This window comes from Seriola dumerili, unplaced genomic scaffold, assembly GCF_002260705.1.
Source record: "Seriola dumerili isolate Sdu_G_001 unplaced genomic scaffold, Sdu_1.0 BDQW01000260.1, whole genome shotgun sequence".
Taxonomy (NCBI): Eukaryota; Metazoa; Chordata; class Actinopteri; order Carangiformes; family Carangidae; genus Seriola; species Seriola dumerili.
The window spans coordinates 1,852,098-1,877,052 of record NW_019174515.1 but is presented as its reverse complement, the minus strand read 5'-3'; the positions used below and the strand labels follow the sequence as shown (position 1 = coordinate 1,877,052).

General features: G+C 39.6%; 4 protein-coding genes across 10 annotated transcripts; all 4 read right to left on the bottom strand.

The window, feature by feature from the left end:
• Window positions 1-1,522: 1,522 nt before the first annotated feature.
• LOC111230199 (SPRY domain-containing SOCS box protein 3-like) lies at window positions 1,523-6,660 on the bottom strand. 5 transcript variants are annotated; one of them, XM_022756848.1, is made up of 8 exons: window positions 6,483-6,660; window positions 5,892-5,945; window positions 5,434-5,650; window positions 4,801-4,981; window positions 4,359-4,546; window positions 4,110-4,212; window positions 3,891-4,016; window positions 1,523-3,283 (listed from the first exon to the last, which is right to left on the bottom strand). In XM_022756848.1, the coding sequence occupies exons 3-8, from the start codon at window positions 5,557-5,559 to the stop codon at window positions 2,892-2,894; spliced, it is 1,116 nt and encodes a 371-aa protein (XP_022612569.1). In that variant the 5' UTR covers window positions 5,560-5,650; window positions 5,892-5,945; window positions 6,483-6,660; the 3' UTR covers window positions 1,523-2,891. The 5 variants fall into 5 exon arrangements, with proteins under 5 accessions (XP_022612569.1, XP_022612567.1, XP_022612571.1 ...); XM_022756846.1 differs by lacking the exon at window positions 5,892-5,945; XM_022756850.1 differs by lacking the exon at window positions 5,892-5,945 and having other exon boundaries at window positions 5,434-5,647.
• Window positions 1,523-9,387, bottom strand: LOC111230197 (tubulin alpha-1C chain-like). Of its 3 annotated transcripts, none has more exons than XM_022756845.1 (4): window positions 9,135-9,387; window positions 8,898-9,046; window positions 7,600-8,548; window positions 1,523-2,198 (listed from the first exon to the last, which is right to left on the bottom strand). In XM_022756845.1, exons 1-4 carry the CDS (start codon window positions 9,385-9,387, stop codon window positions 2,158-2,160), a joined length of 1,392 nt encoding a protein of 463 aa, XP_022612566.1. In that variant the 3' UTR covers window positions 1,523-2,157. The 3 variants fall into 3 exon arrangements, with proteins under 3 accessions (XP_022612566.1, XP_022612564.1, XP_022612565.1); XM_022756843.1 differs by lacking the exon at window positions 1,523-2,198 and adding an exon at window positions 5,975-6,130 and having other exon boundaries at window positions 7,603-8,548; XM_022756844.1 differs by lacking the exon at window positions 1,523-2,198 and having other exon boundaries at window positions 7,565-8,548.
• Window positions 9,388-12,810: 3,423 nt separating this feature from the next.
• LOC111230200 (tubulin alpha-1C chain-like) lies at window positions 12,811-14,633 on the bottom strand. The gene is made up of 3 exons (XM_022756852.1): window positions 14,381-14,633; window positions 14,144-14,292; window positions 12,811-13,794 (listed from the first exon to the last, which is right to left on the bottom strand). Exons 1-3 carry the CDS (start codon window positions 14,631-14,633, stop codon window positions 12,811-12,813), a joined length of 1,386 nt encoding a protein of 461 aa, XP_022612573.1.
• A 3,788-nt stretch (window positions 14,634-18,421) lies between these two features.
• Window positions 18,422-24,736, bottom strand: LOC111230201 (V-type proton ATPase 16 kDa proteolipid subunit). The gene is made up of 3 exons (XM_022756853.1): window positions 24,305-24,736; window positions 20,940-21,123; window positions 18,422-19,624 (listed from the first exon to the last, which is right to left on the bottom strand). The coding sequence occupies exons 1-3, from the start codon at window positions 24,378-24,380 to the stop codon at window positions 19,420-19,422; spliced, it is 465 nt and encodes a 154-aa protein (XP_022612574.1). The 5' UTR covers window positions 24,381-24,736; the 3' UTR covers window positions 18,422-19,419.
• Window positions 24,737-24,955: the final 219 nt, after the last annotated feature.

Here is a 24,955-nt window from a genome sequence, read left to right as displayed (position 1 = left end):
AGGAGTTTTGGTTGTGTCCAAAATTGTCTTATTACTTAAAGAAATAATGGTGAAATACACCTTTATATTAATTTAAATGAATTTTGAATTGTTTAAAACTAATATGGACTATTGGTGACTTGTCAAACTTGTCAAAGAAAGTATCTTTCATCATCTCTCCAGAACACTACAGTATTATACTAAAACAATCACCAGGCTGTATGGGTATGTGAAACAAGGTCCCATCTTAACTACTGGAAAAACAAAAACTTTTCCAGCTAATCTGCACATGGCAGGAAGGATGTCTGTTCTGTCTAAGGAATTTGACAGAAAAGGCAATGACTCACTGGCGCCTGCTGCAAAACATTCACAACAAGAGTCAAGTCAGTCCCCTTTAACTGGTGGTTTGCCATTAATACAAACTGTTGTCCCCACATCTGTAACTTTCAACAAACAAATAAAAAAAATCTCAAATGTTGCTGATCCTGGACACTACAAAGTAGTAGAAGCACATAGTAGTGCATAATTACCATTCATTTTATTTTCAGCTGAAAATCATGCTGATCAGATATACAGAAAAAGGCCAGTAAAGGCCTCCACATACAGTATTATTAATATGACATGATATAGAAGAAACACTTTGAATTTTTCTATTTACACTATAACAGTAAGAAAAAGTGCATGGATGCATCAATGTGAAGACAAATACAGTGAAATAAGTCTAAAAAAAATACATAATAATGCTGGACTACAACTAACCTCACTGTGGTTACATTGCTGGATCTACAGAGAGAGGTTCCTGATAAATCATTACAACAACAACTAGACAGAATTAAGCCATGTCACTACTCATGTCTGATGAGCATGGTCCTCTGGTACCATCACCACTGTTGTTGTGCCAGTGTCTCCATCACAGCACCCCACCCATTTCTTCTGAAAACTATTATCACAGAAAATGCTTTTATTGCATAGTACCTTAAATCTTTGTATCTATATTTATTTACACCAAGACCTTGAGGAGTGCACATGATCAGAGACGAGTGACTGAGGCAGCAGTTGGCAAACTGTGTAATTTCAACACCTGGGTCAAACACTATTATACTTTTATTGTTACGGTTTGGTATTCAGGAGAAATTGAATCAAAGGATTATTTAAATATCTGACCAAGGAGTAATATTCCCCTCCTAAGTCATTCATGATCAATTAATACTTAGATTGATCTTTTAACATCACTCAGCCCCTGTAGACTTCAAAGGTGAATGTAAAATGTCTGTATTTCGTGACAGGTTTTGGCAGACATATCGGTACAGCCACAGAAATGTTGCAGACCATTCAGGCAGCAGAGTCCACCTCTCTACTGTCCTTTCATGTGCTCAACATTAAAACTGTGTTTTTAGCCATATTTAAAAAATATATATATATATATAAAACTGTTAGAAACACACTAAACATACACACAGAGAGCTGACATTAGTCTATTCTGCAGTACTAGTTTCATCTTGGAACTCATCTGCTGCAAAAACTTCATTAAAATCCAATGTAATCAACTTCAAGCTGACCACAGCATGTGGTCCTTTATTGGGGACACTGGCACCTTTCTACAACAATGTTTTAGGCCAAGTGGGGCTGAGTGATATTGAAAGTATTTATACTAGAATATGGCCTTAGTGAATAAGAGTCAAGAGGAGTTTTTAAGGAAAGAGATGAAACAAGGCCTTGAGGAAAACCAAAACAAGGCCCTTGCATAAACCGAACAGTACAAAAAGGTTTAACATTAAATCTGCTTATAATCTCATATTTTGTCAATCAAATACAATATATTTTTTAAAATGTTTAAGAAACATTGGGTGTAACAGCAATGAAAAGTTACTTGAAAGGTGCGACAGTGACATATTTAGTGACATATTTGTCTCATGATAGATTTAAAAGAGTTACACTTAACAATGGATACTGCTTACATCTTTTAGAGGAAATCCATAGTTTCTACAAACAAATAGCATGACTATTGGACAAAAGACTTTTAAAGGCTGTTGACAGGCTGATGTTGCCATGAATGTAACAAATATTTCACTAATAACTTTTTTCAATAATGTGATGAGCAATCAGACGTGCATAAGTTGTTTGGAGATGATGGCTGTTCCATGAAAGACAAAAAGGAATAATTTCATAGTTGAGGGACTAAAAGCTGCAAAGTGCACTCAGGTTAATTCTATCTCCTTCTTACTTTTCTTAGGCTTTTGACAGTTTAAGATTTAGAGCTGTGACATGTGGTAAAAAATACAGAATAAACTGAATCTCACTTCACTCCAGAAATCGCAGATGCCAGTAAAACAGGTAACAGATGACTCTGAAAATGCATGGATAGCATTTAGGTTGAGAACAATATACAGTATTTGCATACAGGATAAAAACACAGAAAATACCTATACAGTCTCTCATCTCATGAAACCCCCTTTTCTTTACAAATATACCATGATGACCATTAAAATTTGGCCATATTTTACTTCAGTGTCACACTGTACAGTTTACTGTATCATTCCCACACTATGTCACTAATCCCCATTCATGAATGGCAACAGATCTGTAACAATTTATTCTAGCTAACAAAATAACAACATATCTTTTCGCGTATTACTGAAGCTGGTTTTGGGTACTGAGTGTATGATGAGCATGAAGACGTGAATGGCATGAGAGAAGATCACAGTAATTAAGTGTGCAAGCAAAAATACTGCCGTCACAGTTTTCTACCTACGTACCACTCTCTCTGCTCAACCGATCCTGGTTCTTCTCTTCACTACTGTGTAACACTGATGTTGAGGAACGCTTGAGGCAGTTAAGTAACACTAGATTAGATGCCATAGGGCAGTAACCTCTGCCAGTGTTTAAGAGGAGGTAGGATTCAAGCGGTCCAGTCATGTCCAGCGGCATCTTTTCCTCTGACAGGCTTCAGGGTCAGACGTACAACCCTCTGAGTCACTCTCAGAGGAGGATGGTCCAGCCAAGGGCGGGACAGGCAATTGTGAGGGGCGCTCAGGCTCATCTGGGGTTTCATCTGTGGTGCCACTATTGAGACTGAGCACCCAACCTAGTTTGTTGTGGAGCAACTGACGAAGTCCTGGCGGCAGTGGCAGCACATCCAGGGTGTCTATACAGTCCGGCAGCAGCTGGCGAAGGCGAGCGCAGCAAAGGTATAGCAGGGAGGTGGGCGCAGAGCAGGATCTGATCACCTTCATGCTGCTTTTCGCTGCTGTGGAGCACGCCATTGGATAAAACCTCTTATTTTGTAGCTCTGTGGCAGCAACACCTAGATTGAGAAAGGTGACAAAAAAATTCATGATCATGTGTAATACTTTGTTCGAACACCACAAAGCACAGAACCCCCACTGAATAAACGTGCACACATCTATTATGTCTGTAAGGTCTTACAGTTTTGCATGTGGGTGATATATAAACTGTGTAGAAAAATGCTCTACATCGCCTTTTATATACACCCGTATGCATGTAGCCATCTGGTTATGGTTCCTAATTTTGCATTCACAAAAATTATATCACAGATGAAACTAGTTTGTAAATTTGTACAAAGTACTAAGGAACCAATCTGATATGCCAGATTGATATTAGCCAGATGTGACCAATTTACACTAAAGTGTCATTAATGCCATTATCAAATTCTGTGTTCCCAGTACCAGTTAGTCATAGCAGCCCAGTGACTCAGTTTTTAGTGCCACACCACACCTGGCCAATGTGTGGTAAACAGTACTGAAATACCCGAATTGGTATCAAAAGATACCAATCAAAAGAGAACTGCATTGGTGTATCCCTACAAGTTTAATATAAAGATCATGTAATTAAAATAGGAATCAAACTGCCAGCACTCTGATCGATAGTGGACTTTGCTTGTCAGTACTAACCTATGCACTTCCTATTCTTGAAGAAAGTAAGTGTGCCGTGCCACGTGTCCAGATGGACTCCGATGATGGACCCCTGTCCGAATCGAGAAGAGAAATTCATCTTGTCTCCTTTATGATGCAACAAGCCTGAAATAAGAAAGACAACCAATGATGTCTAACTCATAATGTAACCATTTGGAGCAGCCATTGTTACATTATAGCATGTTGTTTTGGTCTTACCTGTGTAAGAAAGACCCCAGCTGTCTATATCTTTTCCCAACAGGCTGCAGAACGTGTGTCTGTATTTGTCTAGGTTGACATCAGAAGTACCGATGCCAACCATCTGTACAGAAAAAAGGAACCATTTAGAAAATAAATACATTCGAGTGTCCACACAGCATGCTTTTGCTCTACTTTTTTTTTTTCTTTGAAAATGACTTTACATAACAGGGGCAGGCCAATGTAAGAAGATAAAGAGTAGAGCTTTACCATGTCTGTTCCATAAACTGGGGATGTCATCTTGATTTCCCAGAAGTGCTGCCCTTCAGCCAGCTCTTTGGAGCCACGGATCGCAGCTGTACCACAGCTGTATTCAGAGTGGAAGTTCACTTTGCGATTGTCGCAGCTCAGTAATGTTGCTGTCGATCGGCTGTTTGCATCCCACACCCAGTCAAATTCTAAAACATCAGAAGTCATTCATTCAAGGACAGTGACACACAAAATTTAGTTTAATTCACTTTACCTAATATCAATAAACAAATAACACTTTATTCTTATGATTAATTTGGAAACAAATCACAGAGGTCAGTCAAGTTTAACATGACTGGATACAGTGATATAACTCAAGTGACATAATTTAATCAACCTATTCATTATAAAATGGGTGTGCCCTAAATTAGTAAACCCTGGAAATGCAGCAGCTCCCTTGTACCTTGATCATCCTCTCCACAGTGGCAGTCTTTGACTTGGTGAAATCCTCGCAGACGAGGGTTGTAGCTGGTCTCAGCCTGGGAATCACAGCCACAGTAGGACTCTCCGGTGACAGGCACTGCACTGGGGACAGGAGGGACCATCACTGCTGAAAAGTCCACCTCAGAGTCTGAATCACTGTACTTGAGAGCAACAATGCAGAAAGAAATAGCAAAATCAAATGTCAGCAGCATTGCTTATGCAACTAAACAGCACTGATTGTGGATGTTTCACAGAAATTGGGTGTTGCACTGAAAAAAATTAACATCTCTACGATTTGAAAGTAAAAGGCAGACATCATAGTACATCCCCTTCTCGGGAAAATGATTAGTTCTGATACAAAGCATGTAAACAACTGAGCCTTTAGCTTCAAGCATCAGACAGAAGCATCAACAAACACATACTGTTAATAGTGGCCACAGGCAAATTAAAAGCTTTCAGTAAGAAAGGGAACCTTGAGGTGAATTTTGGCAGCCTTCTCATGGTGACACATCCTATCCCTTGCCTACAGTGCAAAGAAGTGGCATCATATGACACAAACAAAAAATTGCACAATCTCTGACACTTCCTATCTGTTCAGCTGCTGTGTGCTTACCTCTAGTCGGTCATAACTCCATTCCTCACTTTCAGAGGCCAAAACAAGTGCCCTGGCATCAGCATCCCGCCGTATTCCACCCCAGACATATCTCCATGCACGACTGTTCCTGCTCCGTCTAGACATGGCAGCAACTCACTGTCTCACTAGTAGAAGAACCTGACAGTCAGTTCAGGTTTTAGTCCAGATGTTGGAATAACAGCATCAGTCCAAGCTGCTGAAAGACAAAATGACGGCATGCTTATCTTGAGAGGCACAGGCACAGAAGACTAAAGATTGTGGCAGATAATGCACTGCATGTCCTCTTAAAGTTTAAATGACATAAGAAAGAAAATACATTTGTACTAACATAACTTGGTGGTTTCTTCCTCTTGTCCTGGTTTCTTGTTTTTTTAGAAGAATGCTGTATATTAATATTTCTCACACCCGTGATATCTGCTCCACCTTTCGGTACTCACTGTTTGATCCTGCAATTTGAAGCTTCATCATAGTTTCCTCCTATTTTAGGGAATCTAATAAAGAAATTTAGCGGACTGATTTATGGAGCAATGTAACCCACAACATACCACAAAACACTTACACACACAACACCCTAACTACTTAACCTAACTCTAACATACTGTTAGTAGTCTGGTCCCAGTCCACAGGTCATTGTCATCATCAGTAAAATCAATATTACTCTTTGTCGTGTTGATGTTGTTACGCTAACTGGCTCTAGGTAACCGCCTAGCCCGGCTAACAGGAGCAGCTAACGATACCCGCTGAACAGCGTATGCATTAACAAGTTAGCAGGCTGCTACAACAAGGTCAGCAGCATCACAAATCAAGTCAGACTGCTGGCTATATGTGTATATATAGGTTCGTACACTTGAACACGCCACTGACTATAGTGCGTTCACGGTTTATGAGCCAAGTAGTGAGAAAACATGTCAGCAGGCTCAATAACTCGGCTAGTGATGCAGATTCAGACCTAGCGTATAGTAGCTAGTTAGCTTTCGTTAGCTGCGTGCTGCTACCAGCCTCGGATAAAAGGACTGCGTTAATATTACCTGCCTGTTGTCCACATCCAGAATTCACGTAAAATTAATGACACCGCAGAGATGCTGATCCCAGAAGCCACCTATAACCACTTGGATGATACAGAACAGTTGAATGAGTGACTGGCTAAGCTTCCCTTTTCCATGACCTACTTTACATTAGTCTGACCGTAAACAATAACAGGCAGGCTCTCTGTGGGAGCTCACAGCAGTCTCCCGCACAGGAAGTTTTCAATGCGCATCAAAGACTCCTGACATCTCAACCACCTCAACCGAACTGAGGTTATTTTATCCAGTGTTGCAAGAAATATTTACATACTTTACTGAAGTAAAATAACAAATACAACACTACAAAATAACTCAATGAAGTTCTGCATTCAAAGAAATACAGTACACAAGTATTATCAGCGATATACATGTCAATGATGGAAAGTATCAACTTAGTAACTACTACTTAGTACAAGTAGTTCAGTTCAGTTTTGAGGTACTCGCACTTTACTTGAGTATGTCCATCTTACATCACGTTTTGCTTATATTCCACTACATTTCAAAGGGAAATATTTAACCTTTTACTTGACTACATCTATCTAAGATTAAGATTGAACATAAAAAACATGAAATGAACCTATGATATGCTTATAAAATGCAATGTATCTTTCAGATTATGCCAGAAGTTTCCACACTGTTTGACTAGTGACCTCTTTAGTGAAAAGCAGTTTCCACTTAGAGCACCTTGTCATGTTTCTACTGTCTGAGTTGTTTTTAGCTGTTTTCAGTTCCACCACAGATTTCCCCTCCAAACCTCTCACATTGTTTCATGTTTGAGCCCCTGGGACGTAACATTTTCCAAGAAAACAGATACAAATCATTAAACTTTAAATGAAAAGCAATAACAAATTGGAGTTGCAGGTTTTTGATTCAGTAGTAATTAAAACATAGTATAAAAGTTTAGCTGATTGTTCTGCACATTCAAAAAACAAACAAAAACACTGCATACTGACCTGGTATTAACTTAGGAACTTAGCCAACACTGAAATGTATTTCATAACAAAATGTATTATCTGTCCTGTATAACTGGTGGCTTTCTGAGCTTTCTAATACTCCCCCTCATTCTCTCCCTCTCCCTCACCCTCAACAGAGTCAAGTCCAACCTCCTCATAATCCTTCTCCAGAGCTGCCATGTCCTCTCTAGCCTCAGAGAACTCTCCCTCCTCCATACCCTCACCTACATACCAGTGGACAAAGGCACGCTTAGCGTACATCAAATCAAACTTGTGGTCAAGCCGAGCCCAGGCCTCTGCAATAGCAGTGGTGTTGCTCAGCATGCACACAGCCCTCTGGACCTTGGCCAAGTCTCCACCAGGAACTACAGTGGGGGGCTGGTAGTTGATGCCGACCTTGAAACCAGTGGGACACCAGTCCACAAACTGGATGGTGCGCTTGGTCTTAATACTGCAAATGGCAGCATTGACATCTTTGGGGACCACATCGCCACGGTACAAAAGGCAGCAGGCCATGTATTTGCCGTGGCGAGGGTCGCATTTTACCATCTGATTGGATGGCTCAAAGCAGGCGTTGGTAATTTCTGCCACTGTCAACTGCTCATGGTACGCCTTCTCAGCAGAGATGACAGGGGCATAGGTGGCAAGAGGGAAGTGGATACGGGGATATGGCACCAAGTTGGTCTGAAACTCTGTAAGATCAACATTAAGGGCACCGTCAAAACGAAGGGAAGCAGTAATGGAGGACACAATCTGACTCATCAGCCTGTTCAGGTTGGTGTAGGTAGGACGCTCGATGTCCAGGTTCCTGCGACAGATATCGTAGATGGCCTCATTATCCACCATGAAGGCACAGTCAGAGTGCTCTAGGGTGGTGTGTGTGGTCAGGATGGAGTTGTAAGGCTCCACCACAGCAGTGGACACCTGGGGAGCTGGGTAGATGGCGAACTCCAGTTTGGACTTCTTGCCGTAGTCTACAGACAAACGCTCCATCAGCAGGGAGGTGAAGCCCGAGCCGGTACCACCTCCAAAGCTGTGGAAAACCAGGAATCCCTGAAGACCAGTGCACTGGTCAGCCTGAGGACGGATATAAATAAAAAGATTGCAGTAATATAATATACATCAGTGATTCTCAACATTTCTGAGGCAACTGATTTGACACTTGACAGTTCCGCACATTCAGAAAACAAACAGACAAAATACACTGCACAGATGATAAAATCAAACTCAAGCATAAATTTAAAATATAAATAAACATGAATCAAATGGTCAGGAGTCGTAGTTGCCATGGATAATGATTAGGTGCCCTCTGGTGGTGGAAAGGTAAACTGTATAATTTGAGTAATAATTTGAGTTGATACATCATACAGTACATGCACTGCTCTTACTCTCCTGGTATGTGTCTTCCTGCTCTTATGTGACTCACCAATTTACGGATCCTGTCCAGCACCAGGTCAATTATCTCTTTGCCAATGGTGTAGTGTCCACGGGCGTAGTTGTTGGCAGCATCCTCCTTGCCAGTGATCAGCTGCTCAGGGTGGAACAGCTGCCGGTAGGTCCCAGTGCGCACCTCATCTGAAGAGACAGGTTAAATCAAAATGACTCAAGGCTTAACTAACCTAATCAAGCAGCAACTATAGTCGACTTGTATTCATGAGTTTACCGATGACAGTGGGCTCCAGATCCACAAAAACGGCTCTGGGGACATGCTTTCCAGCTCCAGTCTCACTGAAGAATGTGTTGAAGGAATCATCCCCTTCTCCAATGGTCTTGTCACTCGGCATTTGACCATCAGGTTGAATCCCATGTTCCAGGCAGTAAAGCTCCCAGCAGGCATTGCCAATCTGGACACCAGCCTGACCCACGTGTATTGAGATACACTCACGCTGGAGCAAAACAAAGGCCATTTGTAACATTTTGCAAGTTCACAATAATCAGACGCTTTAGCTCACTCATCACATGGTGAAGAAAGTTAAATAGCAAACACAAGATTCATTTGCATGGGGGAAGGAACTAAACACTTTCATTAATTTACCCATTGATAAATCAAGAGAAACTGGGTGTACACAACATCACAGACCTCAAATCAGAACCTTAATGGAGTTCTATACATGTGTCCCTTATCTCAGTTATAGATTACTTCACGCTATTGACACCACTCATAGTAAAATCTGCTTTCAACCATCCTTAAAAAAAAATAATAGAAGTGTCTATTTCTTTGTTATTTCAACAGGATCTCATTTTTATTCAAAATGTCACCACCTACTACAATAATTTTCTTAGTGTTTTTCCATGGCAGAGGGTTTGGCTGTTGCTTCATAAACATTTCATAGAGATGTCCTTTAAACTTTTACAAAACGTTTACCCTGTAAAAACACTTCATTCAAAGATTTAAGAATGATATCCATGTATGGTGGTTTTGAGTTTATTAATGATAGATGAATGGCTGATTTTGCTTTACTGTATGAACATGAACTGTCTGATATTGAAATCAAAACAGGAAAAAGATGGAAAAACAAGCATATATCATCAATATTACTGCAAATCATGTTAGCTTAGTTTCATAATCATGAATGTAAATTTGATAAGCACCTCTCTTTGGTTTTAAATGAAAAATCTGAGCAGTATTTAGAGACCATTAAATCTTGCATCAATAAGAAGTCACTAAAAACTGTAAATGAATGTATTGTTTTTTATGTTTTTATTTAACTATATTTTGTTGTTTTATTTATTGTTTATGCATACTTTATTGCCCGGTCATTTGTTGTTGTTATTCATTTTGTTCCATCATGTTGTGCAATGTTAAAGTACAGCCAAGATCTCAAACTGAATTTAGAGGATGCTCTTCCATTAACCAGAAAACATAAATGACGCAATGAAGCTACACTTAGAGAATTACAATTAAAACAGCCTATAGAATAAAGAAACTTGGTTTGCTGGTTCCTCCACCTCAGACTTTTTAGTCAATGTAGCGTAGTGCTCTGACCAAACCTAGCTTAGCAGTCGAACGTCATCAAACCTAGCATAGTGCTCTGACCGTTAGAATTCCTTAGCGTTAGCATTAGCTAACAGGATTCAGTTCCCTTGACAATTAATAGCTAACACTGATGTAGGCTACTTCATCCTAGAGATTTCAAAACTGTTAGATAAAAAAATAACCAACATTATCCCATACTCACCATGTTTTTCGAGGTTATGAAACACGAAGATTACCTTAGAAATTAACTAACAATCCACTACCATTCAAGGTTGCCCGCATGTGCGACACATTTGAAACCTCTGTGGCTTTTTATACTCGCTTATACCGGGAAAATATTTGCTGAATCTGATTGGTCGAGTGTTACATGAGTTCTTTTCCTATTGGTTGAAAAAACTGTCATCTTCTTCAACAGGGTGTCAGAGTTGTTTACTTACAAAGTTTACTCAATTTTCGGACTATTGGGGACGTTTTTGAAATTACACTTAACTAGATATAAAAGAGTTTTATATACAATATATGTATAATTAATCTCTAAATATGACTTGTTTATTTTCTTTTTGAGGGAATTATAATTGTTTGCTGTGTTATTTGCCTCTCTACATCATATTCTTGCTGGTGCATGTATGTACTTGGGTACCTTGACATGAAAACATTTGGGAGTCCCTTTATAATACTTTGGCAAGTTTCTCCATATTCACAGCTCACATTTCCCCAGTTAATCCTTATTCAGGCATAATCCTCGTTCATGATCATATTATTACAGAAAAAAAATCAACTTAAGTCAGACTGCCATCCTGTGGTTCTTGAAATATTTATACATTTTATAAAATCTAATACTGCATTATTTGCATTAACTTGCCAATGCCACACTGAAAGACATTCCTCATGCCAGAGCTTATTTTATTGTTCACATTTACCAACTAAATGTGTGAGTACAGCATTTACACAGAGTGTCCACTTGTCCATACAGTAAACCAACACATATCTCTTCACATATGTACAGGTGTAAGCCCTGATAAAGCCAGGGTCACTGTGCACTCAGCATAACACCCAGTCACTTAAGGTTCTGAACAGGCTGATGGACTCTAGATGTTCAATATACTGTGACAGATGACATGTATATTTGTGTTACTGTAATCGTACACACCTGAAATAGGGGCAGTTTAGGGGGAGAATGGGCAAATTCAGAATTTTCTGAAGCTAATTTGAAGTCTGAATCTGAACATTCATTTCAGACACAGTAACTGTCTCTTCATCTATCAATAAGTTATGCCCATGACTGATAGTGTTTTTTCAAGTTTTGCCTGTTTCTGTTTGGTTTGCTGCTCAAATGAAGGTGATGTTTGTTGAGAATAAAAATAGCAATATGATCACTACTTTAGTGGTGAAAGTATCAGCAGCAACATGTTGGTCCTGAGATGAAGTGCTTCGTGTGGGGTTTGTCACAGCCAAAGGAATATAACTGCAGTGTTAGAGAAGCAGAGGGTTATCAAAATCAACTGTTAAAGTTAACTTTGCCTAATGGGGTAAACAAAGTTTGTAATATGGTTTGGCTGATTCCAGTGTTTTTGAGGTGCACTGTCTGGATTTCATTAAATATTTGATTAAGTTTTCAATTTCATGTATTGACGAAAACAGCTAAACTTACCTTTTTATATTTACCACTGAAACTTTCAGTACTTTTAAGGCTGTAAAAAGAAAAACAGAGGGAACTGCTAAGGTAAGGCATAGTTAAAAAAAACACTTATCAAAACATTAAAATAGGTTTCCTGTTTTAATGTGGCTGATCAGTTTAAGTAGACTGGGCACTGTATATATTCTACAAGACATTCATGTTGTATATGGTATGTATTGTTGTACAGCAAATTCTAAAACTCAAGTCTGTGATTTTCTGGATTCAGAATTAAGATTTTAAATGACCAATTAAATCAATGGTTTCCATTCATCATCAAAACAAAGCAAAAGAACCAGGTTCTCCAAAGAAACAGATCAACAGATGCAGCTTTGTATGCCACAGGAACTTTATTCAGAACACTACCAGTATTTTTTTATTATGAACAAATTGTATATTTGATAGACTAACATTAGTTTTTGGAATGCATTTTAGAAAAAAAACTCAAATCATCTTCAGCTTCACAAGGGCTGTTAAGTCACTTACTTTCCTCCCTCACCCGTAACAGTCCAGTCCAATTAAGTCATTCCTTTTTTTTTTTTTTTTTTTTTTTTTTTTTAAATACTTCATGTAACAGGAACATAGGAACTTAGCCAAGATGGCATTTCACAAAAAAAATGTTATTACATTAATGTATTTCATAACAAAATATGTTTGTCCTGTATAACTGGCAGCTTTCTGAGCTTTCTAATACTCCCCCTCATTCTCTCCCTCTCCCTCACCCTCAACAGAGTCAAGTCCAACCTCCTCATAATCCTTCTCCAGAGCTGCCATGTCCTCTCTGGCCTCAGAGAACTCTCCCTCCTCCATACCCTCACCTACATACCAGTGGACAAAGGCACGCTTAGCGTACATCAAATCAAACTTGTGGTCAAGCCGAGCCCAGGCCTCAGCAATAGCAGTGGTGTTGCTCAGCATGCACACAGCCCTCTGGACCTTGGCCAGGTCTCCACCAGGAACTACAGTGGGGGGCTGGTAGTTGATGCCGACCTTGAAACCAGTGGGACACCAGTCCACAAACTGGATGGTGCGCTTGGTCTTAATACTGCAAATGGCAGCATTGACATCTTTGGGGACCACATCGCCACGGTACAAAAGGCAGCAGGCCATGTATTTGCCGTGGCGAGGGTCGCATTTTACCATCTGATTGGATGGCTCAAAGCAGGCGTTGGTAATTTCTGCCACTGTCAACTGCTCATGGTACGCCTTCTCAGCGGAGATGACAGGGGCATAGGTGGCAAGAGGGAAGTGGATACGAGGATATGGCACCAAGTTGGTCTGAAACTCTGTAAGATCAACATTAAGGGCACCGTCAAAACGAAGGGAAGCAGTAATGGAGGACACAATCTGACTCATCAGCCTGTTCAGGTTGGTGTAGGTAGGACGCTCGATGTCCAGGTTCCTGCGACAGATATCGTAGATGGCCTCATTATCCACCATGAAGGCACAGTCAGAGTGCTCTAGGGTGGTGTGTGTGGTCAGGATGGAGTTGTAAGGCTCCACCACAGCAGTGGACACCTGGGGAGCTGGGTAGATGGCGAACTCCAGTTTGGACTTCTTGCCGTAGTCTACAGACAAACGCTCCATCAGCAGGGAGGTGAAGCCCGAGCCGGTACCACCTCCAAAGCTGTGGAAAACCAGGAATCCCTGAAGACCAGTGCACTGGTCAGCCTGAGGACGGATATAAATAAAAAGATTGCAGTAATATAATATACATCAGTGATTCTCAACATTTCTGAGGCAACTGATTTGACACTTGACAGTTCCGCACATTCAGAAAACAAACAAACAAAATACACTGCACAGATGATAAAATCAAACTCAAGCATAAATTTAAAATATAAATAAACATGAATCAAATGGTCAGGAGTCGTAGTTGCCATGGATAATGATTAGGTGCCCTCTGGTGGTGGAAAGGTAAACTGTATAATTTGAGTAATAATTTGAGTTGATACAGCATACAGTACATGCACTGCTCTTACTCTCCTGGTATGTGTCTTCCTGCTCTTATGTGACTCACCAATTTACGGATCCTGTCCAGCACCAGGTCAATTATCTCTTTGCCAATGGTGTAGTGTCCACGGGCGTAGTTGTTGGCAGCATCCTCCTTGCCAGTGATCAGCTGCTCAGGGTGGAACAGCTGCCGGTAGGTCCCAGTGCGCACCTCATCTGAAGAGACAGGTTAAATCAAAATGACTCAAGGCTTTACTAATCTAATCAAGCAGCAACTATAGTCGACTTGTAATCATGAGTTTACCGATGACAGTGGGCTCCAGATCCACAAAAACGGCTCTGGGGACATGCTTTCCAGCTCCAGTCTCACTGAAGAATGTGTTGAAGGAATCATCCCCTTCTCCAATGGTCTTGTCACTCGGCATTTGACCATCAGGTTGAATCCCATGTTCCAGGCAGTAAAGCTCCCAGCAGGCATTGCCAATCTGGACACCAGCCTGACCCACGTGGATTGAGATACACTCACGCTGGAGCAAAACAAAGGCCATTTGTAACATTTTGCAAGTTCATACTAATCAGATGCTTTAGCTCACTCATCAGCTACACAAGATTTATTTGCATGGGGGAAGAAACCAAACACTTTCATTAATTTACCCTGTTGATAAATCAAGAGAAACTGGCTGTAGACAACATGACAGACCTCAAACTAGAACCTTAAGGGGATACTGGCAATTATTAGCATTAACAATTTGTGACAGAAAGGAACACTGTTTAGATTGGTCAGATGATCAAGTCAGAGAATTATCTCAGTCAATTACAGTCAATTTATTTCTCATTTTAATTTTCCAGTATCGACAACTAAACATAGTAATGGCAGTGATACCAATTGGTTCCGTAGTTCTATACAAGTTCTATTGACACCACTTGTGGCAAAAATCTATTTTCTTCCATCTTTTAGAGAATAATAATAGTGTCCATTTCTATGTTATTTCAATAGGAGCTTAATTCTGTTCCTACCTACAATATAATATTTTTGTTAGAGTTTTTCCATGGCAGAGTGTTTGAGTGTTACCTCACAAACATTTCTTTACCACTAAGATAAAGGAGATGTCTTTTAAACTTGTACGCATATTTTACCCTTTACAAACACCTCATTCAAAGATTTCAGAATGATTTTCATGTATGATGTTCCTTTTGCTCTGCGCATCCGGGAACTATTTGGCATTATTCTTCTAATAAAAGATTGTGGGGCAAAAGGATTTTGAGTTTGTTAATGATATATTAATAACTAATTTTGCATTACAACAAAAAGAGAAAAAAAACAAGCATATGTCATCAATATAACTGCATAATTATCTTTGGTAGGTTTCGTAATCATAAATGTATATTTATCAAGGAAAACCGCTTTTCAGTTTTACATTTAAAAAAATGTGAGCGCACTTAGAGACCATTATATCTTGCATTTAAAATAAGGCTCTAAAACTGGAAGTGAATTTATTATTAGCGATGTCTTTATTCAACTTTATTCAGCTGTTTTATTTATTTATTTTATTACACCTTGGCATTTTGTCCCGCCATGTTGTCCATTGTTAATGTACAGCCTGCATATTCAAACTGAATTTAAAGGGTGACTTTCCATTAGTCAGAAAACACCAATAATCCAATTAAAATACATTTAATCCCATAATGTTTTGCTGATTCCTCTACCTAAGACCTTTCGCCAGAAATCTTACCACTCTGAGGATTATAAAACATAGTTCAGTACTCTGACCGTTATCAAACCTAGCTTAGTACTCTGACCGTTATCAAACCTAGCTTAGTGCTCTGACCGTTATGAAACCTATCTTAGTGCCCTGACCGTTATCAAACATAGTTAGTGCTCTGACCGTTATCAAACCTAGTTTAGTACTCTGACCGTTATCAAACCTAGCTTAGTGTTCTGACCGTTACAAAAGCTTAGCATTAGCATTAGCTAATTCTGTAACTTCTCAAAGCTTAGCTAACACTAATGTAGGCTACTGCATGCAATGAAACCACAGATATTTCAAAACTGTTGAATAAAAACAACTAACATAATCCTATACTCACCATTTTTTTCGAGGTTGTGAAGCACGAAGATTACGTTAAAATGATCTGACAATCGAGTACGTTTAACCGTAACGTTCGTTACTGCTTGAATCCTCTGGGGCTTTTAAACGCTCTAATGCCCGGGAAAATATTTGCTGACTCTGATTGGTCCAATGTGACATGAGCTCTTTTCCTATTGGTTAACCAAACTATATTCTTTTTCGGTCGCTCAAACCTTGATGTTCAAAAATCTGACAGAAAGCGCCTTTCAAATGGGGTTTACAACTGCAGCGTTAGATGACCACATGCTTACTTGGCAACGACTGGGAAAAATCGAGGTTATTAAAATTAACTGTAAAAATTAACTTTTGTCTGGTGGGGTAAACAAAGTTTGTGAAATGGTAATGTAAATCACAATATTGTTTTTTTGTTGTTGTTTTGTTTTTACCTATTTCCATGACAATATTTAGACTGCAGCATATGACCTGCCCATTTCAAGAATAATCAGATTACCGAAACTATAAACTCCACATAAATATTTGGACTGCTCATTCAGACAATTTGATGCATCTTGAAATCTCATTTTACAGAAAAAAACAGGTGATTGTGTGAGGCCTCATTTTTAATTTATTCATGTTCTTGCCACACATCCACTAAAGTGGAGTACTTGTGTTTCATGTGAGTGTGTGTGTCTATGCCTGCTCAGATGTAAATATGTATGTCAGAGGTCAGTGTTCACTGCTTCAGAGAAAAGGATTTTGCAAGAAGTACAAGGCCCAGGGAGTTTATGGCCACAGGGAGAAGAGGGAGCACCAGGCTCCTTTGTTCTCTGCTCTTGGTTTTGTCACTTGTCCAGCAAGAGGCTTGTTCCTAGAGCTACAAAGGAAGCAGATAGAAAAAGGAGAAGTGTTTAACATGACTGATTTGTTATTGTTTGTTATTATGCATGTTGTCACTGACATTTCTCATTTATTTCTTGTTTTGCGCTCAGTTATGTCGAGTATTTTGTTGTTTTTCTTTTCTATCCCTTATTCATTATTATTATTTTTTATTAATTTTCAATTTGTCTTTACGCTGACAAATTCAATAGTGAATTGCAAAAACAACAAATCTAAGAAGAAATTCAACCACCCAATCAGCCCTGACCTGTAACGTCATGACTTTCACAATCATTCCCCTTCTCAGCAAAACAACACAATTGAATATTAACTCAGAACAGATGAAGTATTGCATGTCTGAAACCTCAACAGGCTGGGCCTTTTATCAAGGGTAATGTATAAGTCCTTTATGATGGCAAAGCACATTTATGTAACCTAAGCTAATCAATCAAGGATGAGTATGGTATGTTACTGGGACATGTGAAGAGATGAAACACGCTTAATATCGATATAACACACTTAAAACAGTTTGTCTAAGGTTAAATGCAAATTTGTTGTAATATTGACATATTTTAGAGCTCAAATATACATTGGACGGTATTGCCTCATTACAGTTAGAGTGACTTTGGAAAGTGTTTGACAGCTTCAGTATTTTCACATTTTATGTTTATGCTGTAGTCTTTTGGTAAAAAAAAAAATCTACAGTTAATGCCACATAACGACAAAGTGAAAACAGAATTTCAATTTTTTTTGCAAAATTATTAAAGAGGCAAGAGTGAAATATCACACTGAGACAAGTATTCAAACCCTTTGCTATGACACTTGAAATTTAGCTCAGGTGCCTCCTATTTCTTTGAATCATCTTTGAGATGTTTCTACATCTTGATTGGCGTCCACCTGTGGTAAATTCAATTGATTGGACATAATTTTGAAAGGCACACACCCATCTATATAAGGTCTCAAAGCTGACAATGCATACCAGAGTAATAATATGCACAAGGATGGAAGGTGGAAGGAACTGCCTGCAGAGCTCAGAGACAGGATTGTGTTGAGGCACAGATCCAGGGAAGGATACAAAAAAGAATTCTGCTGCATTAAAAAGTTCCCAAGAGCACAGTGGCCTCCATAACTCTTATATGCATGGGGATTCTCTTTGGGGACCTTGGAGGAAACCTCTGTATTCATTTTAAAAATGTATTGTCTTTGTCCTTACCCGTTTGAAAGATTTTAAGATAATTAAATTACATTTCTGATGAAAACTACAATGATCTATAGAAAGTCCTTCCTGCTTTACATTTAATTTACCAATTTAACCATTTTCCATTTAGACTGAAAAGTTATCTACTACTACAGGTTTACTCACTCCGTTAATTTCAGAAAACAGAGACTTGACAATGACGTTCTGGAGGAGGTTGAGTTTTATTTGGAAATCTGACAGGCATGGCTGAACAGTGAGCTCTCACCTTAAACAAAACCAAAAAAAAAAAAAAAAAAAAAAAAAAAAAATCAAGACAGCAGCACTACAGGTAAACGATACTAGTGTTTGAGAATGTCATATTAAACATAAATCCACTTGCACACATTATGCACTCAGCTCATTCACACACACACACGCACGCACACACACATACACTCTGTCAACTCCATGTCAACATGTGGACATCCTCCATTAATAATCACACTACACCCAGAGGAATTCCAAGCACTTTGAACAATTACCCACAGTGCAATTAATCTAACTATACACAGATAATTTATATATTTTTTTTTTATGTATATAGGGTATTCAATAAACAGTATTCCATTTAGACAGTTTCATTAAGTCAAAATCTTCATAGCTTTTCATAAATAGTGAAAAAAAAAGTCTTGACAGCTCCTCACCACTGTGATTCAAAAATGGTCCCCAAAAAGAACATGAAAAAATAAAATACTAATGTGCACGATTTTTCAGCAGTCTCAAAACAGAGAATGACAATCAGAACCACCAACATAAAACAAAAATCAAAAGGAGGGGAATGGGCAAAGGGGTAAACGTTGATACTCACACTCACAGCACAGACTGGTTACTACATTTACAGGAGGTGGAGGGACTCGGGATCACTGTACAGGTTAAGATCAGACAACAAATCAGGCAGACTGTCCACACATCATCCCACAACAACCAATACATCTTCATGCCCGTTCTGTACGCACAGGACCTGACACAACTGGATGGCTTTAAACAATATGGATAGATGATATCTACTGAGGACACAGGTGTCAAAGTCGACCGCCAACATGTTTCTGTTGCCATCCCATCCTGTCAGACCCACAGGGTGTAATGGAAGTAGGTGAAAATCTCCTATTTGTTCTTGCTGCTTTGATGTGGAATGAATGAGATGGTGTTTGATGCAGACACTTATTTTGTAGATAGAATGAGGGCCACGATGAGGCCGTAAAGCCCCAAAACCTCAGCAAAGATCAGGATCAGGATCATGCCCACGAAAAGCCGGGGCTGCTGGGCAGTGCCTCGCACCCCAGCGTCGCCCACGATGCCGATGGCGAACCCAGCCGCCAGACCACTCAGGCCCACACTCAGACCGGCGCCAAGATGCAGGAAACTCCTGTTGGAGAGAGAAAAGAGAACCGTCACTGCACAAGGTAATAATATCTCTAACATCCAGTAAATCAACATCCAGCCCTGTTCTATGAAGTTATCTGGGAAACTGCTGCATGAAATTTCAACTAAATACTTCTGATATCTGTGGCAATTCACAGTACAGACATTACATTTTAGCTCATCTGTATCAATACGCTTTTAATGTGGTACAGAGGTAGTGTATTCAGCCATATCTTGGCAATAATACATATACTGCATATATAGATCACACCCATATTTTCCCCCATTCAGAGCAGCAACAAGTGTGGCTTTCCAATAAAAAGATACATGGTGCCACCAGCGAGGACACTAAAGGACATGATGAGGTAAAATGTGGCTGTTTGGACTAATACTGTCATGGTCATTCTCCTGCTTGTTAAATTGCTCTGGAACTTCAAAGATAAAGTGAAATAAAAAAATAAATAAAATAAAATTCACTTGTCTATTCTTTTAAAATGTCAACATATTTTGAGAGATATCATGGGTCAGGTCAATTTTTTTTTCTTTTTCAAATAACGTGATTGTAGTTAGTGTAAAAGAAGTGTAAGTTAGGTCATCGTGATATATGATAATATCAAAATATATGCCCCCTGATAATGACTTAATATTCCAATATTTGGGCTGAACTATATCTAGATATCAAATTTTGGATATCTCCCAAGCCTAGTGTAGGTGGAGGCCAAAGGTCCTCTACAGCATCACACAAGGATATGCAGACTTTTAAGTAAATAAAGGCCACCTGCAGATTCTGTTTCAGTCAGAAATACGTCACATTAGTGAAACTAAAGACGCTGCAACTGCTGTTTCACCTTGACTTCATGCAAAGCAAACAGCACCACTTATAAGCAATTGTCAAACCACTTATAGGCAATAGTTTCAATATTAACAATGAGTGGCATCTGGTGGCCTAATGGTTAGGATGCATCACCCTCATGTAAATCCTCATATAAAAATGTAACCAGCAAGTCCAAGTGAACGGTTTAGTGCAAAACACAGCATCAAGCCAGATGTAGCAAATGTCCCATGACAAAGGAAGTCACATGTTCAGAAAGCTTAAGAGCCAGATGCTTTTCTAAGGAATTGAGTTTGTGAGTTAAGGAGATGGTGGGATTGTTTGTGTGTGTGTGTGTGTGTGTGTGTGTGTGTGTGTGTGTGCATGTGTGTGATTCCATTGGAAAGCATAAACATAATGTAAAAGATATAAAATAATGTGTTTCTCAATCCATACAAATTGCATAAACAAAAATGAAAAGGTAAAAATGATCAGAGGTTCATCTTACTTGTAAAGGTTGACTCTCTCAGAGATGTTGTTTGCTATCAGCACAGCCACCACCAGCCCGTAGATGGCGATGATACCCGCCATGACCACAGGGATGATGGACTTCATGATGAGCTCTGGCCGCATCACAGACATGGCAGCAATGCCTGTGCCGCTCTTTGCTGTCCCATACGCCGCTCCTAATGCTGAGTACGAGATGAGAGACTTGGTGTTAATTGTTCTGTTCATTTCAGTCTTCACTTACAAATGATTCCCAATGAAACAGTAGTAGAAATGTTCTGACTTCCAGCTCTCTCACATCCAGCAATAAGTAGCTGAGAAATTAAAGATAGATATTTTAAAAAATAAATTAACTTTCTTGCAAATCATACCAGTGCATCTAAGGTTGGGTTTTCTCACAGAACACATAACTGCAAACATGTTGCCAGTTAGTGTATTGTATATAGTGTATTGTATATATATTGCATATACCTGTACAATCTAAAAAGCAATCTACAGTAATACAGTAGCCTTGCAATAATCCTAACTTCAAGCTTTTGTGTTTTTCTGTATATTTTCGTTTTGTTTTTCATAGTAAGTTCTCTTTTTGTATTTCTTGTATCTGCTCTTATGTTATTTTTGTTTTCTTTGTTTTGCTGTCTGATGTTTATAACTGTACTTGACTGAATTGTTTTGTATTTGGGGAGGACATTGTACAAGCCCCTTGGCTTCCTTCCTGCCATGAGCTCTATTACAGTATGTATTTTACCATAATGAGTAAAGATACACTAAAGACCATATTGTGATTTTCCGAAAAATTTAAATTTTCAGTTTTTGTTGACACTTTGTCAGAGAGGTGCTGACTGAGCTTTATCAGGCTGCAGTTTGTGGCAGTGCTGTTTTATTAGATTGCACAGGTTTAACTAAAACTGGGAAATCAATATATATTTTTTGTTTAGGTCAATTTAATAACAACATAGTTACATTTCTTGAGCTAATTTTGCTTTTTTAGGGTTCCTGTCAAACAACAAGCACTGAAAGACAAGCATGGCGCAACATAAAATATTCTGTGTTGTATTCAGGACAGGATCAGTAAATTATTTCACTTTCAGGTCAAAGACTTCACCAGCAGTAGGGAGCACATCATGTGCTTTATGTCAGCCAGTTCATCACATCCCACATGTGTTGGGGTTTGTCACCTGTAGTTGTTCATCTACACTCGTCACTTGACGCAGGGAAATTTCTCTTTTCCTCTGACGATTTAACAGCATCTACGTTCAATGTGAAAATAAATGTATGCAGTCTGCAGTATTCAGTGCTATTCTTTGTTAGCTGGTGAGCATAGATCTACACAGGCCAACTGCCGATCATTATACATGGCTTAGATGGCAGCAAGTGGTGAGAAACTCTGAACACAGGATGTTACTGCTTACAATGAATCCCTGCTGCGCATGAATAAATGTATCACACAACACAGTTTTCACCTCTACTCACGTGCTGCTGTGGGTGTGTTGACACATTCAATGGTTATGTAAATGGTTGTTAATAAGCACTGTGTAAATAAGTAACAGCATTTTCTCTATTAAATTTAACAAGCAGTACATTTCTGATACCTCCCCTTTTCAATGCATTATGGGCCAACTCTGCACAGCCTGCTTTCTCCCCCAGTGTTTTTAAAAGGCGGAGTACTCACATCCCATTGATATTGAATAGGGTTGGACATCATATTTCTGTCCAGTGGGTCTTCAGCTTTACACAAGTGTCAGATATTAGAGGCTTGATTGAGTTGTCCTGAATGTTTAATAAGGATCATCTTTTCCATCTCCTTTCCTAAACGTTACATCAGGGATTCCACTTCATGCAACTGCCACCTTCGAGAAATCCTCGACCGACTCCATAGTGAGCAATCAAACAACGGTTGTGGCACTGTAGCAACACCCATGGAGAGTTTATTGAGATATGGGCACACTGTTTTCTGATTAAAAGCTGTGAAGCCTACGATGTGGCAATAATGCAAAACAGAGCCCAGCCAGTACAGAAAAAATGGCAATGTTTGATGTAATCATTACTAATAGTTATTTAATAACCAAATTTCCCATGTAGCATTTACACTGAGCCATAAGAGCTGAAGCTGACCAAAGTTTGTGCAGGACAGTCTCAAAATATAGTAGATTTTGGTATACATGAGCTACTGAACAGAGACCTCTGGGATAGGTAGTAAGATACTCAAACACAAAGGTGTAAGGAAATCTTTAGCCCTACATTAAAATAAAACTCATTTAGATTTAATTAAGGACGCACTGATTGAGTTGGGTGTCAGCCAGGATGTGACCGATCTACATTAAACACAGATTCTTTGCCTGACTTATTCTAAAATTTTAGTTACATTCAGGTACAACAGGCTACTGACTGTTTTAGTCCCACAGCTGTCCCTGGCCTAGTGTTACTTTATATAAAAATAATCCACAAGAAGATTTTAAATTTGCGAAAAAGAGAACACTAGTATCAGATTAATACTCTGTGTTGCAGTTACTCCAAGCTGAGGTATTGTGATTGGTACCGGGAAAGAAAAAACTGGATCTGTGCATCTCTAGATTAATGTTATGAGCCCAGTCTCTCACTAACCAGATGGACAACCACCAAGTGTCAACTGCTGTCATCATCAAATCATCAGTGACTTCCAAATTATGGAGAGAGTTATCTGAGTCTGCAGGAATCGAAATCCCTCGACTTCCCCACAATATCTCCCCCAACAGCACACTGTCTGTAGCGGAGTATATTTCCTCTGTGACACACTGGGTGTACCCTGTCTACTGCACATGAATAAATGGACGGATTTCGCCTTTAATGTGACAGACTGACGTGCAGGCCTTGGCGTTGGCCCTCCTGTGATGCAGCTCAGTAAAACCAATGGGGAAACATGCGCTGTGTTCAATCTCATCAAGAATCCTGTTTATTTTATTATTCGTGTGAATCTGGTCCTTCGTGTGCTGATAGATAAAATACATTTTGACAGATTAAAGAAAGCAGCTGCAAGAGGGTCTGCGTCACCAACCTAGCAGGCACCAGAAAACATCGTTACAGCTATGATATGATATAACCTGGCTCACGCAGGACGCGGTTAGCTACGATGCTGGTGGCGTGAGGAGCTGGTGGGTCAGCAGCTTGATGTCAACGGACACCTTCCCCCGCCTCTCCCTCGCATCCTTAGCAGGTGTGTATGAGCTGTGACCGACCCAGCTAACAGCAACACTGCATCTCTGACGACAGTACGCGTGTTGTCGTTTCTAACAACGCGGTAGGAATTCAACATTTGGCCGAGCTAAGTCGTGGTTAGCGTTGAAAGAGTGAAACAGAGATGTCAGGTGGAGAAGCTAAGGTAGTTACCGCTGAAGACCATGGCCGCAGAGGCTCCCATCACGGCGAAGAAAGGGGAGTACTCGGGGCTCTCCTCAGAAGACATTCTCGCTCTTCTCTCGGGGCGATACAGCTACAAGGCAGACTATGTTCTTTTTAGGGTTTCCCCTATCCCACCGTCAGCTTTGGGCTGGTTAAAACGCTGAGAGGGAGCGACAACGTATCTGCCAGCGAAGGGACCGGGTTTAGAAGAGGAAAATGGCGAAACGGAAAAAGTCACATGACCAACCACCTCGGGAGAATCCATTTGTGTGGACGTGGGGGTGGTCGACAGAAACAGGCTTTAAATATCTAACCCTTGTTGTATATTGCACCTAAAAATATCTTGTAGAACGTGTTGTTGTTCGGTAGCAATTTTTAAAGCAATTACATATTACAGAAGTTTGGAAAACCGTGAAATAAAATGTAGACTTTGTAGAGCGTGTGTGATGTGGTATCTTCTGCTGCAAGTGCACTGACTGCAGTTGAAACGCTAGTAGTCACTACACACTGGCGTATTAATTATTAGGTGTCAAATAAATCGTAAAATCAACCACTAAATACTGTGTTTTCGCAATAATTACAAAGTGAGACAACAGCGTAATGTAGAGACGATCAGCAAACACAATAACACAGTTTCAA